This window comes from Diabrotica virgifera, chromosome 8 (assembly GCF_917563875.1).
Source record: "Diabrotica virgifera virgifera chromosome 8, PGI_DIABVI_V3a".
NCBI classification, from domain to species: domain Eukaryota; kingdom Metazoa; phylum Arthropoda; class Insecta; order Coleoptera; family Chrysomelidae; genus Diabrotica; species Diabrotica virgifera.
The window spans coordinates 203,028,044-203,041,887 of NC_065450.1; the positions used below are offsets into that span (position 1 = coordinate 203,028,044).

Genomic DNA, 13,844 nt, shown 5'->3' on the forward strand with positions numbered 1-13,844 from the left:
GATGAACCTGATATCATAAAAATTAACGGAGTTACTCTAACAAAAACAACATTTTTTTGAGCATAAATGTTGATGCTATCAATTTCTTCTGGAGCTCCTTTGATAGGGATTTCCAAGTACAGTGGAAACCCGATAAGTCGGCCCCCGATAACCCGGAAGTCCGGCTAACCCGGACCGATTTTCATCAGATAAACATTTTGATTATGAATATTTTGTATTTTTCAATTTAATTGTGGCTTATTTCCAATCAAAATAGTTAATTATCAGACAAACCTTTCAACAATAAAAATGTATGTAATATAATATTTGAGAGATAATGTGTATAGTATTTTTACTACAAAAACGTTATTACGTAGGTCAAAATTTTTGACGTAAGAGAACTGTCAAAACATTAGAATGTGACTTTTCATTATTGCCGTGTTTATAATAAACATAGCAATAATGAAAAGTCACATTCTAATGTTTTGACAGTTCTCTTACGTCAAAAATTTTGACCTACGTAATAACGTTTTTGTAGTAAAAATACTATATGTGTGTAATTTGAACTATACGATATTAAAAATGACTCATAGCACAAGCCGCAGAAACAACAGCCACCTGTCTGTAGTATCTATTCCTTTTTATTTCAAACTGTCAGCATTGTTTAGGAAAGACTATTTAAAAAATTCTTTTATAAACAATGGTCTTTAGTATTGTGTGTCTTGTATTGTTCGCTTCCATTTGCTTACGTTTGGGTTTGGTGTTTTTTTTAGGAATTTTAATGAGTAGGTACTGTGCATATTTATAAATATATTTCATGTTATTTCAATTCTAACGGAGTTTATCGATAAGTATACCGTATTTTATTAATTTTTACGATATTCTCCGGCTATCTCGGATTTTCGATAACCCGGATCGGTCGCGGTCCCGATTAATCCGAGTTATCGAGGTTCCACTGTACTGTGACAAGTGTTCATTAAATATATGTTATAAAATGCATTGTTTTCGCGTTATTTAAGCTTGAATACTTAGATCTGAGTACTAGCCGAAAAAAAATATACATTCAATTACCTATAACACACTTTGAATTAATATTAAAAGATTTTTCACGCAAGAAATTTAATTTTAGTTTAGTAGAAATTTTGCTTATAATTTGTCCTTCTATCGATTTATGGGGTTATTTTTAATAAAATTATCTTCAGCCCCGAGAAGAGGTGGCATCCACCACCCGTTAAAAGCGCCAGTAGGCACTATGTCACTTTTGTTTCTTGAGGTATCCTCTATCCACTAATCAATTTTCATGCAAATCTATGGAGGTTCACTGAAATCGGAGGCAATAGTTGATTTTTACCTTCATATATGCATTATTATAACAGTCGGAACTTCCACAAAATAACTTACAGCGGATACACCTCTTCTTCCCACATCGGCAACAGTGGCTGGCACGACAAAATTGACGTGACAATCTTCAGAGATTGTTTCAGCTCTAATCTAGTCATAGATTCCTCGGCGCTGGAAATTTTTTCCAACCTCTGCAGCTCAGGTAAGAGATATCTTTCGAGAAGGTTCTGGACCGCAGCCACTTCTTGGGTCTCCGGTACGTACCATGAGATTTTTAGGTCTTGTATTTGCTGTGCTTTACCCCATTCTCTAAAATAACAAAAATTGCTGTAAATTTAATGTCAAATGTAGCATTACGGTATTTTATACAAGTACAAAGATTATTTATATTTTAATATAAAAACGGCGAGTTAAACTTGGGGAGTACCGACAAAAGTGAACACTTCTTATAGCGCGTTATTAATATGTGTGGGTGGCGTAATGAATTTTATGTCTGTTTATTATTGAATATTTTTTATAATAACACACATTTTTAAGTTCTTTAAAATTAAAAAAACTTAATTTTTTTCTATAAATTGTCTATATACAGGGTGTAACGAAAATACAGGTCATAAATTAAATCACATATTTTGAGACCAAAAATAGTTCGAATGAACCTAATTTACCTTAGTACAAATATGCACACAAAAAAAGTTACAGCCCTTTGAAGTTACAAAATAAAAATCGATTTTTTCGAATATATCGAAAACTATTAGAGATTTTTTATTGAAAATGAACATGTGGCATGCTCATAGCAGGAACATCTTAAAAAAGAATTATAGTGAAATTTGTGCACCCAATAAAAATTTTATGGGGGTTTTGTTCCCTTAAACCCCCCCCAAACTTTTGTGTACGTTCCAATGAAATTATTATTGTGGTACCATTAGTTAAATTCAATATTTCTAAAATTTTTTTGCCTCTTAGTATTTTTTCGATAAGTCAGTTTTTGTTGCGGATTCTTTTTTAATACGTTTACATAAAAATTTTATGGGGGTTTTGTTCCTTTAAACCCCCCAAATGTTTGTGTATGTTCCAATTAAACTTTTACTGCAGTACCATTAGTTAAACACGGTATTTTTAAAACTTTTTTGCCTCTTTGTATTTTTTCGAGAAGGCACTTTTTATCGAGATATTACTTCTTTTTTAATATGGTTCAAAATATACCTAAAAATGTAAATCATAAATAAATTTTCATATTACATATTACCAAGTCTCCATAATCGTACTTATCTACCCATATACAAATATGTGGTGGATTTGACAAATATTCGAAATATCTCGATAAAAACTGACTTTTCGAAAAAGTACTAAGAGGTAAAAAAGTTTTTAAAATATTTTGTTCAACTAATAGTACTACAATAATAATTAAATTAGAACGTACCCAAAAGTTTGGGTGGGTTTAAAGGAAGAAAACCCCCATAAAATTTTTATGGGGTGTCCAAATTTCACTATAATTTTTTCTTAAGATACTACTACCATAGGAATGCCACATGTCCATTTTCAAGAAAAGATATTTAATAGTTTTCAGTCGTCGCTGGGCCATCGAGGTGTAAACATCGTTAAAGCGCTCCGAAAAACCGGTGATTAAGAATTCTAATTATCTTATCAACAACAATAAAAAAAAACCCATTAGCAATAAGTGAGAAAAACAAAACAATATGTTCCCTTCGGGGAATCTTATTGGGTTCAGAAATGGACAACCAGTTTATCAACAACAAAACATACAGAGTGATCCAATAAATTTACAAATACCACAAGCAACCAATAACCAACTACAGTGGCAGCCAACAATGATGAAGCAACCAGAAAATGCAATGAACATGAATATGCCAACTATGCAACAACAGTATCATACAACTCCTATACAGACAGTAAATACCAACCAGTTCAGCTCTCAACCAGTTCAGCAGCAAATGCCGACATCAAGTAAAAATAGTGCAAATATCGAAGACAGAGAAACTCACTATATGACATCAACCAGCGAAGATGAAGAAGAAAATCAGACAAACAGTAAAAACGCTTGGCAAGTCATGGGAAGCAATAAAAGAAAGAAAATACATAACAACAAACCAAATCCAAGCGAAATTGAAACAGGTAACCGATTCCAACCGCTGTCGAAAGAAACAGAAGAAAATATTGGAAACGTCGAAACCAACAAAATACCAAAACCTCCACCAATATTTGTACACGGGGTACAGGATTTCAAAGAGATGACAAAGCAATTAGAGGAAATAGCCAAAAAAGAAGAATACCAGACAAAAAGTTTAATAAACAACGTTGTCAAAATAAATTGTGAAACACCAGAAATATACCGAAAATTGGTTAAGGCGTTCAAGGAAAAAAATATATACCATCACACGTACCAACTAAAAGAAGAACGAGCCTACAGAATCGTGATCAGATACTTACATCACTCAAACCAATACTGATGACATAAAAAGTGAGCTATCTCAGTTAGGGCACAAAGTGAGAAACATAGTTAATGTAAAACAACAAAAAACCAAAGAACCACTTAATCTCTTCTTTGTAGATTTAGAACCCGCGCAAAACAACAAAGATGTCTATAATATAACAGGCCTACAGAACAGAGTAGTACACATAGAACCTCCACGAACTCAAAAAAACAGTATAATACAGTGCATGAGATGCCAACAATATGGACATTCCAAATCATATTGTAATAAACCATACGTCTGTGTAAAATGCGGAGGCTCACACAATACCACCACGTGCAAAAAGTCAAAGGAGACGCCAGCCATATGTGCGTTATGCAATGGAGGCCACCCAGCCAATTACAAGGGATGTGATCACTATAAGAAACTTACCAAAGGAAGCAATAAAAACAATGGAGAGCATCAAAACCCATCAGCAATCTACACAAATGATATATACACAAGAAACACACAACAACTATCCAATCCACTGCCCCAGGGCATGAGCTATGCTGAAGTAACTAAACGCAACCAAACAGAAGATACAACCACTGTGTTAAACAAGTTTTTGGAAGAATTCAAGAATCTATTCAACCAACTAATCCAACAAAATAGCATGGTCCTCAACATGCTTACCATGCTTATGAACAAAATGAAATAAATGGCTAAGTTTCTTCGAATAGCCCAATGGAATGCCAACGGCCTTCCAAGCCATACAGAAGAAGTGAAAATATTTCTAGACATAAATAAAATTGACATATTTTTAATTAGTGAAACACACTTCACAAACAGAACTTATTTTAACATACCTAAATATAAACTATATCATACTGAGCATCCTGACGGCACAGCCCACGGAGGTACAGCAATACTCATCAAAGAAACTATTAAACATCATGAACTACTGAAGTACAAAGAAGAACACATACAAGCAACGACAGTAAGCGTTGAAGCACTTCCATATAATGTCAACGTAACAGCTGTGTACTGCCCTCCTCGCCATAATCTAAAACGAGAACACTATGAAGAATTTTTCCAAACTTTAGGACCAAAATTCATTGCTGGGGGAGATTACAACAGCAAGCATACCTTGTGGGGGTCACGACTTATAACAACAAAAGGCAGAGAACTGGCACATGTTATACAAAATAAGAATTACTCATTTATCTCAACGGGAACACCAACATACTGGCCGACCGATCCCAACAAAAAACCAGATTTATTGGACTTCTTCATAACAAACGGTATCGGTATAACTTATACAGATATAACACCAAGCTATGACCTAACTACTGACCATAGCCCAATAATAGCAACGGTAAGTACAACAGTTATCACTAAAAAACCAAAACTCCACCTGCACAACAATAAAACAAACTGGGACACTTACCGACAAATAATTCACGATACTATCGAAATAACAACGAGGCTGAAAAAACCGGAAGAAATAGAAGAGGACTATAACAAATTTATAAACATACTACAGTATGCAGCTAAATCAGCTACCCCACAAAGTAGTCCCAACAGAAACATAAGTAATATACCTTTAGAAATAAAAAAACTGGTAGCTGAAAAAAGAAAGGCCAGATCTGCATGGCAACGAACACACACACCAGACAGCAGAACAAGATACAATCGCATCAGCAACAAATTAAAATCAAAGCTGCAAGAAGTCAAAAATGAGTCATTTACGAATTATATCACCAATCTTTCAAGACAAGACAACTCTATATGGAAGCCCATAAAAAGTAAGAGAAAGCCAATAACAGCATTACCTCCAATACGTAAAAATTCAACACCACCAGGACCATGGGCAAAAAGTGATAAAGAAAAGGCTGACCTATTTGCCGAGTATTTAGCAGAAGTTTTTACTCCACTAAATGACGACCAAGTACCAGAAGCGAACCAAATATTAGAAGAACCACTACAGATACAGGACCGAATAAAACTATTTACTCCAAAAGAAATTAGAGACGTAATTGCCACCCTAAACCCAAAGAAGGCACCAGGCGAAGATCTGATAACCGCAAAAATGTTAAAAGAAATACCCAAAAAGGGCATAGTTAAACTACTGCACATATTCAATGCAATACTTAGATGTGACTACTGGCCCAAAGCACTCAAAATTGGACAAATAATTATGATACCAAAGCCTGGCAAAAACCCTCTAGATGTCTCATCATATAGGCCTATCAGCTTATTACCAACAATCTCCAAGTTGCTTGAAAGACTTATCCTAAACAGAATAAATGCAGAAATAAATCCACAAAATTGGATCCCAGATCATCAGTTCGGATTTCGACAAAGCCATTCAACGATACAACAATGCCATCGCATAGTCAACGCCATTAACCAGTCACTTGAAAATCAGCAGTACTGCACAGCAGCCTTTATAGACATCAGTCAGGCTTTTGACAAAGTCTGGCATCCAGGCTTGTTATGCAAAATAAAAAGAATTCTTCCAGCAAGTTACTACAACCTACTGAGAGCCTACCTACACGAACGGCAGTTTAAAGTAAAAGTTAATGAAGAAGTCTCGGAATACAAGCCTATTCACTCTGGCGTACCACAAGGGAGCATACTAGGACCATTATTGTACATACTATATACATATGACTTGCCTACAAATGATAAAACAACCATCGGGACATTTGCAGACGACACTGCTATTTTTGCCAAGCATGACGATCCTATTGCAGCAACACAAAATCTCCAAGAGCATCTAAACTCACTTGAAATATGGCTGAAGAAGTGGAAGTTTAAGGTAAACGAAACAAAATCATCCCATATAACATTCACTCTCCGGACTGGAACCTGCCCACCAGTAACCATCAATCAAATAAAAATACCACAAAGTAATCAAGTCAAATATCTAGGGCTACACTTTGACAATAAACTCAACTGGAAACACCATATAACAAAGAAAAGAATGCAACTTGACCTAAAAACCAAAGAACTTTACTGGCTCATTGGAAGAAATTCCCATCTTTCAATAGAAAACAAATTGCTAATATATAAAGCAGTGATAAAGCCAATCTGGACTTATGGCATTGAACTGTGGGGCTGTGCTAGCAAATCCAATACTGTGATTATCCAGAGAGCGCAATCCAAGATACTTCGAGCAATAGTTAATGCACCATGGTATGTATCAAACCAAACTCTACACACAGATCTAAAAATTCCATATGTAACCGAAGTCATCCGAGAAAACAACAGAAAACACCACAACAAACTAGAAGACCATCCTAATCCACTACTTCATCCACTACTGCAACCTGTCCACAATAGAAGACTAAGAAGAAGCTGGCCCTCCGACCTAAGAGGTAACTGAGGAAACATCGCTGGATGTTTACCTCTCCACGTCACCACATTTACAATAATTTAATTTAATGTAAGACCAACAAATTGACTTATAGATGTTTGTTTTATATCTGATTGTCAATAAAGGGAGATAATAAAAAAAAAAAAAAATAGTTTTCGATATATTGGAAAAAATCGATTTTCATTTTGTAACTTAGAAGGGCTGTAACTCTTTTTATGTGCACATTTGTACTAAGGTAAGTTAGGTTGAATCGAACTATTTTTGGTCCCAGAATATGTGATTAAATTTATGACCTGTATTTTTGTTACACCCTGTATAAATTTTGTTGCAATGATTTTAGTAATTTCAAAAAGGTACCTTTGATATTTGGGATCGACACAACATGAATCAGTCTACATCATTAAATAGGATGCTTTAAAAATTTTTATAAAATAACCCGTACTTTTTTAAATGCGCGACTAGTGTTTAAAGGTGATGAAAAATGAAAGGTTTAAGACAGAAAAATAATACACTGAACCAATACTTACCTAATAGACAAAAAGTCTTTGATAGGCGTGGAGTAATCCATGGCGCTGCTTCGTATTTCCGTAGGCTGGATGTTGGTCAAAGAAGACATCATTAGCTCCAACATTCTGGCGGATAATTGGCTAGCACTTTGACAAGCCATATGCAAAGTTTTGTCCAAAATATTCGTCAATTTGTCTAGATAGTTCAAAATTTCAGAACGGCCATCCACCAGCTGCGAAAACAAAAACAGTTTTAACAAATTTACAACAAATCTGCAGCAAAATAGACTCAAATCAATATAGATGGTGCTCAAGAAAATGGCATGTAATTGTTTAAAACGTATGCAAGAACTACATGAAAAAGATACCATACAATAGGGAACTTGCATAAAATTTTAAATTCGAAAAAATGTTATAAATTTAACAGAACATAATTTAAAACATGTATCAAAGATAAAAAAGTTTTGTTTGTCTTTCGTTTGACCCCTAAAGACGATTAAAAATTCAAATTATACCAGCCAGCCCAAAACGCGTTGTGACGTCATCCGGTTATATGTACATTCTGTACCAACAAAGTAAACAAAATTGTATATAATTGTAAATTAGACATTATAAACGTCAGTAGAAAATACAGTTATGTGACGTCACAAGTGTTTTTGATCGTTTGAACTATTCATAGAAAACTTGTACTTTTTTAAAAGGGTTTTATTTTCCATAGTAAACTTTCTTTCCTTTCCTTCAAAAACTGTATCAAACTCCAATTTCAACAAACTGGAATATATTATAGACGGAGAGCTAGAGCCGAAAAATCATCGTCATAAGTAACAGTGGAGTTTTTCCTGTGAAATGTGTCAATTGTATATTGACAATGATGACCCCGTTCAGGCTGACACCTCAGTGGATACAGGAAGTAGCAACAAGGGATGAAAGGGGAAAGTTAGAGCAGTCATTAAAGGTTTTCACCTCCTATTTTGTTAAACCTCCATCGATTTGCATGAAAATTGGTGACTAGTTAGAGCATACCTCAAGAAACAAAACTGATTTGCTGCCACTTGCACTTTTACCCTGCAACAAAAGTGACATGGTGCCAACTTGAGCTTTTAACCTGGTGGTGAATACCACCACTTCCCGCGGATGAAAACTATTTGATTAAAAATAACCCCACAAATCGATAGAGGGACAAATTTTAAGTAAAATTTGTTATAGCATGTTATTAAAATAAATCAATACTTTTTGAGTTATTAAAGATCAAAGATTTATCTATTTAAGAGCATATGCGTGAAGTTACGGATGATAAAAAGAACATGTTAATTAATTGTATGTTAGTAAAATATTATTTTTATATTATTTCGATATTTAATTGAATTTTTTTTTTTTTTTCATTATAAACTAAATATGTCCAGAAACTGGGGGTGTCCAATAATGGGTACATTTGACATATTCGAATACACTTTTGCTAAATTTATAATATCAAAATAATATAAAAATAATATTTCAGTAACATACAAGTAATTAATATTAGTGCGGCAGATTCGTGCAAATATTATTAAGAATTGCACATTTAATGATACAAGCGTATAAGTTGGTCCACATATACTGCACATATAAAGGTTCAAATTTAGATATGAGGCCATCTCAGATTTTGCCTTTTACAAAAATGGCGGTCATTCAAAATGGACGACTATACATATATGACTAATAGCACGATATCTTTTGAATGAAAAGTCCGATTTCAACCAAATTTGGTACGTAGGTTCGTTTTGTGATTTACAAGATCGATGCCATAAACTGGAAGAATCGGTTTACCAGAAGTTTTGTTTTTCCTGGTTTTTTATGTAAAACTATTTTATGTTATGTAAATAATTTATTTTCAATTTTTTCACCCTGTATATATTAATTTTTCAAAATGGTAATACCACTATTGAAAAGAGCGCAAGAATATTTTTTAGGAAATATTTTGAACTTTTTAGTTACGTTAATTATATTTACCATTTAATAAATGCATAACGTATCTTCACATGTACCTATGTGTGGCAGATTCGTGCAAATATTATAAGAATTATTGTATATTTAATGGTAGAGTCATATAATTTGGACCACATATACTACACATACAAAAGTTCAAATTTAGATATGAGGCCATCTCAGATTTTGTCTTTTACAAAAATGACGAGCATTCGAAATGGCGGCTATGCATATGTGACTAATAGCACGATAACTTTTGAACGAAAAGTCCGATTTCAGCCAAATTTGGTATTAAGTTTCTTTTTTTGATGAATAAGATCGAGGTCTTGAACCGGAAGAATCGGTTTACCAGAAGTTGTGTTTTACTGTTTTTTATGTAAAAATATGTTGTTTTTTCCAATTATTTCATCCTGTATATATTAATTTTTTAAAAAGGTAATACCGCCAATGAAAATAGTGTAAAAATATTTTTTAGGAAAGATTTTGAACTTTTTAGTTATGTTAATTACCATTTAATAAATGCATAACGTATCTTCACATGTACCTATGTGCGGTAGATTCATTTTGAATGCCCGCCATTTTTGTAAAGACAAAATCTGATATGGCCTCATATCTAAATTTGAATCTTTGTATGTGTAGTGTGTGTGGTCCAAATTATATGCTTTTACCATTAAATGTACAATAATTCTTATATTATTTGCACGAATGCGCCGCACATATGGGCCATTCCACGAACATACGCCTGTTTTGGATTACTTCGACAACGAATATTTTACTGTGCAACATAAGAAGTACGAAAGTAAATGGCGCTAATAATTATTCCAATAAACAACAATGTAATTTGCAATTTACTTTCGTTCTTCTTATTTTGCACAGTAAAATATTCGTTGTCGAAGTATTCCAAAACAGGCGTATGTTCGTGGAATAGGGTATAGGTTCATAGGTACATGTTAAGATACCTTATGCATTTATTAATTGATAATTAACATAACTACAGAGTTCAAAATATTTCCTAAAAAATATTTTCACGCTTTTTTTAACAACGGTATCATTTTTTTGAAAAATTAATATATACAGGGTGAAAGAATTGGTAAAAAAAAACATGTTTTTACATTAAAATCAGGAAAAACACAACTTCTGGTAAATCGATCCTTCCGGTTCAAGACCTTGGTCTTACACATCAAAAAAAGAATCTATATAACAAATTTGGTTGAAATCGGACTTTTCGTTCAAAAGTTATCGTGCTATAAGTCACATATGTATAGTCGCCATTTTGCATGCCCGCCATTGTTGTTAAGGTAAAATCTGAGATGGCCTTATATCTAAATTTGAACCTTGATGTGTGTAGTATATGTGGTCCAAATTATATGCTTCTACCATTAAATGCACAATAATTCTTATAATGTTTGCACGAATTTGCCACACATAGGTACATGTGAAGATACTTTATGCATTTATTAAATGGTAATTAACATAACTAAAAAGTTCAAAATATTTTTACGCTATTTTTAATTGCAGTATTACCTTTTTGAAAAATTTTTATATACAGAGGGAAAAATTGAAAAAAAAACATATTTTTACATAAACAACCAGTAAAAACACAACTTCTGGTAAACCGATACTTCCGGTTTACCACATCCCTCTTGTAAATAAAAAACAAGAATGTGTGTGTACTTTGTACGCACGTAAGAAGTTATACTTCTACTACATATTATGTGATTTTTAAGACTATACCAAAAATTTAAAAAAATAAAAGAATAAAACGCACACAAACACATTGAAAAATGCCACAAAGAAAAAATGATTTCTGGACGATAATAATTGTTGGCAAAAATTTTAAATACGCATTTGCTGAAAAAAAAATTATATAACAAATATACTTACAATCATAATATGCATAAAAAAATAAAAAAATAAAACTTGCATCGGGAATTGAACCCTTGAATTTCGTGCCGCTTTGACTCGTAATCGAAGCGTAGACTCACTCGTCCAATCGCACATTATTTATCATGTGGAAAAATACGGTAACTGAACGTTTTACTGTTTGACACTTGTTTTGAAAATTATGTAGTTTAAATTTTGTGGAAGAAAATATAAAAATATAACAAAACAGTAAGAAAACAATATATTAGATGAAGATTGGTAGAACTTTTGTTGGTAATCAAATTAAGTATGTAAATCAAAGCATTACATACCTACTAGATAAATAAATATACGCCAAAAAAGCATAATTTAAAAATAAAAATCGAACCTAATTTGGGATTTCTCTCTAAAATCCGCATTCTTGAGAAAATAAATGTATGTATTTCAACCTAATCCAAATGTATAATTACAATATGATTATAATAAAAACTAGGTACTTACCAAATTAGAATGAGTTTTCCTTGTCCAAAATAGTCCAAAAGTCCAAAAATATAGGTATATGAAAACTATTTCAAAAGGCAGTATAACTATTAACTAACTTTTGTTTGTTGTTTCTTTTCACACAAATTTTAAAACGCAACAACCATAAATAATCTAACTACAGCTGTGCCACAGCCACCATATTGAATAATTTTTGACATGTCATTTGAACATCCAATCAGAACAAAGTTATAATGCGCATGCGCCCGGTCGCTAGGTTTTCCCATATAAAAATTTACCCTCTATCGCCGGTAAAGAAGTATAACTTCAAAAAATCTATATACCAAATTTGGTTGAGATCGGACTTTTCGTTTAAAAGTTATGGTACTATTAAACACATAAGTATAGCCGCCATTTTGAACGCCCGCCATTTTTGTAAAAGGCAAAATCTGAGATGGCCTCATATCTAAATTTGAACCTTTATATGTGTAGTATATGTGGTCCAAATTATATGCTTGTATCATTAAATGTGCAATTATTTCACATATCGGCCGCACTATATGTTCTTTTATCATCCGTAACTTCACGCATGTGCTCAACAGACAAATCTTTGATCTTTAATAACTCGTAGTAAAGTATCTTTAATAACTCGTAAGTATTGATTTCTTTTAATAACATGATATAACAAATTTTACTTATAACTTGTCCCTCTATCGATTTGTGGGGTTATTTTTAATAAAATCGCTTTCACCCCCGAGAGGGGTGGTATCCACCACCAGGGTAAAAGTACAAGTTGGCACCAAATCATTTATATTTCCTGAGGGATGTTTTCTAACTAGTCACCAATTTTCATGCAAATCGATAGAGGTTTAACAAAATAGGAGGTGAAAACCTTTAAAGACTACACTAACTTTCCCCTTTCATCCATTATTGCTACTTCCTGTATCCACTGAGGTGTCAGCCTGAAAGGGGTCATAATTATCAATATACAATAGACACATTTCACATGCCAAACTCCATATTACTTATGACGATGATTTTTCGGCTTTAGCTCTTAGGGCCGGTTGTTCGAACGCTAATCAACAATGATCATTATCAAATATTTAATTACTGTCACCAAAACTGTCAATGTCAACTTTGTTTGGGTTGCTGAAAACATAATTAATTACAATTATGAGATTTATTATTAATTATGTTAATCATTATTGCTATATTAATTGATTATAGACTCCACAGACTTTTTAACAACCCAAACAAAGTTGACATTGACAGTAATTAATTATTTGATAATGATCATTGTTGATTAGCGTTCGAACAACCGGCCCTTAGACTATTATTACAATGACATACGATAAATGTCATTAGAATATAAATATTTTTATTCCGTGCCGATGAGCTGGCCAAATACCCAAGTAGGTGGAGGCCAATAAACTAAAGAAGGAGAAGAAGAATATACCTAAATATAACGATAATCATATTCTTGTTCTCATGATCATTTTTCAGTGCGTCATTAATTATGACGTCATATACTGTATTGGGTGTGTCGAGACTTATTTCATGTAATTATTGACGAATCTGACAGATGCCACAATTGTACTTAACCATAGGTGAAAAGCTTGTGGAATTAAACTAATTAGTAATTTAGTAGATTTGATTTTTACACAATATGTTAACATGTAGGTATTTTTTATAAAGGGGAATAAAATTAAAAAGTAAACAATATTGTTAATTAAATTTATAAATATGGAAACATTAAAAAATGACACAAAACTGTCCATAAACTGTGTTTTTATCTTCTTCTCTAGGTGCTGTCTCCGCTTCAAAAGTTAGCAATCATCAGAGAGATCTTTATTTCTGAAACAGCGGCTCTAAATAATTCATTGTTATTACATCCAAACCAGTTCCTAAGGTTCTTCA

The 13,844-nt window shown here is 32.9% G+C and overlaps 1 protein-coding gene across 2 annotated transcripts in view; it reads right to left on the reverse strand.

The window, feature by feature from the left end:
• The window catches only part of LOC114341250 (proteasome activator complex subunit 4), a 114,679-nt gene that overhangs the window by 69,420 nt on the left and 31,415 nt on the right, over positions 1 to 13,844 (reverse strand). For both annotated transcript variants that reach the window (XM_050659627.1, XM_050659628.1), the window contains 2 exons: positions 7,641 to 7,852; positions 1,381 to 1,629 (listed from right to left, as the gene is read on the reverse strand). In XM_050659627.1, the coding sequence (XP_050515584.1) occupies positions 1,381 to 1,629; positions 7,641 to 7,852 (461 nt within the window). The remainder of the gene's footprint in view (positions 1 to 1,380; positions 1,630 to 7,640; positions 7,853 to 13,844) is intronic.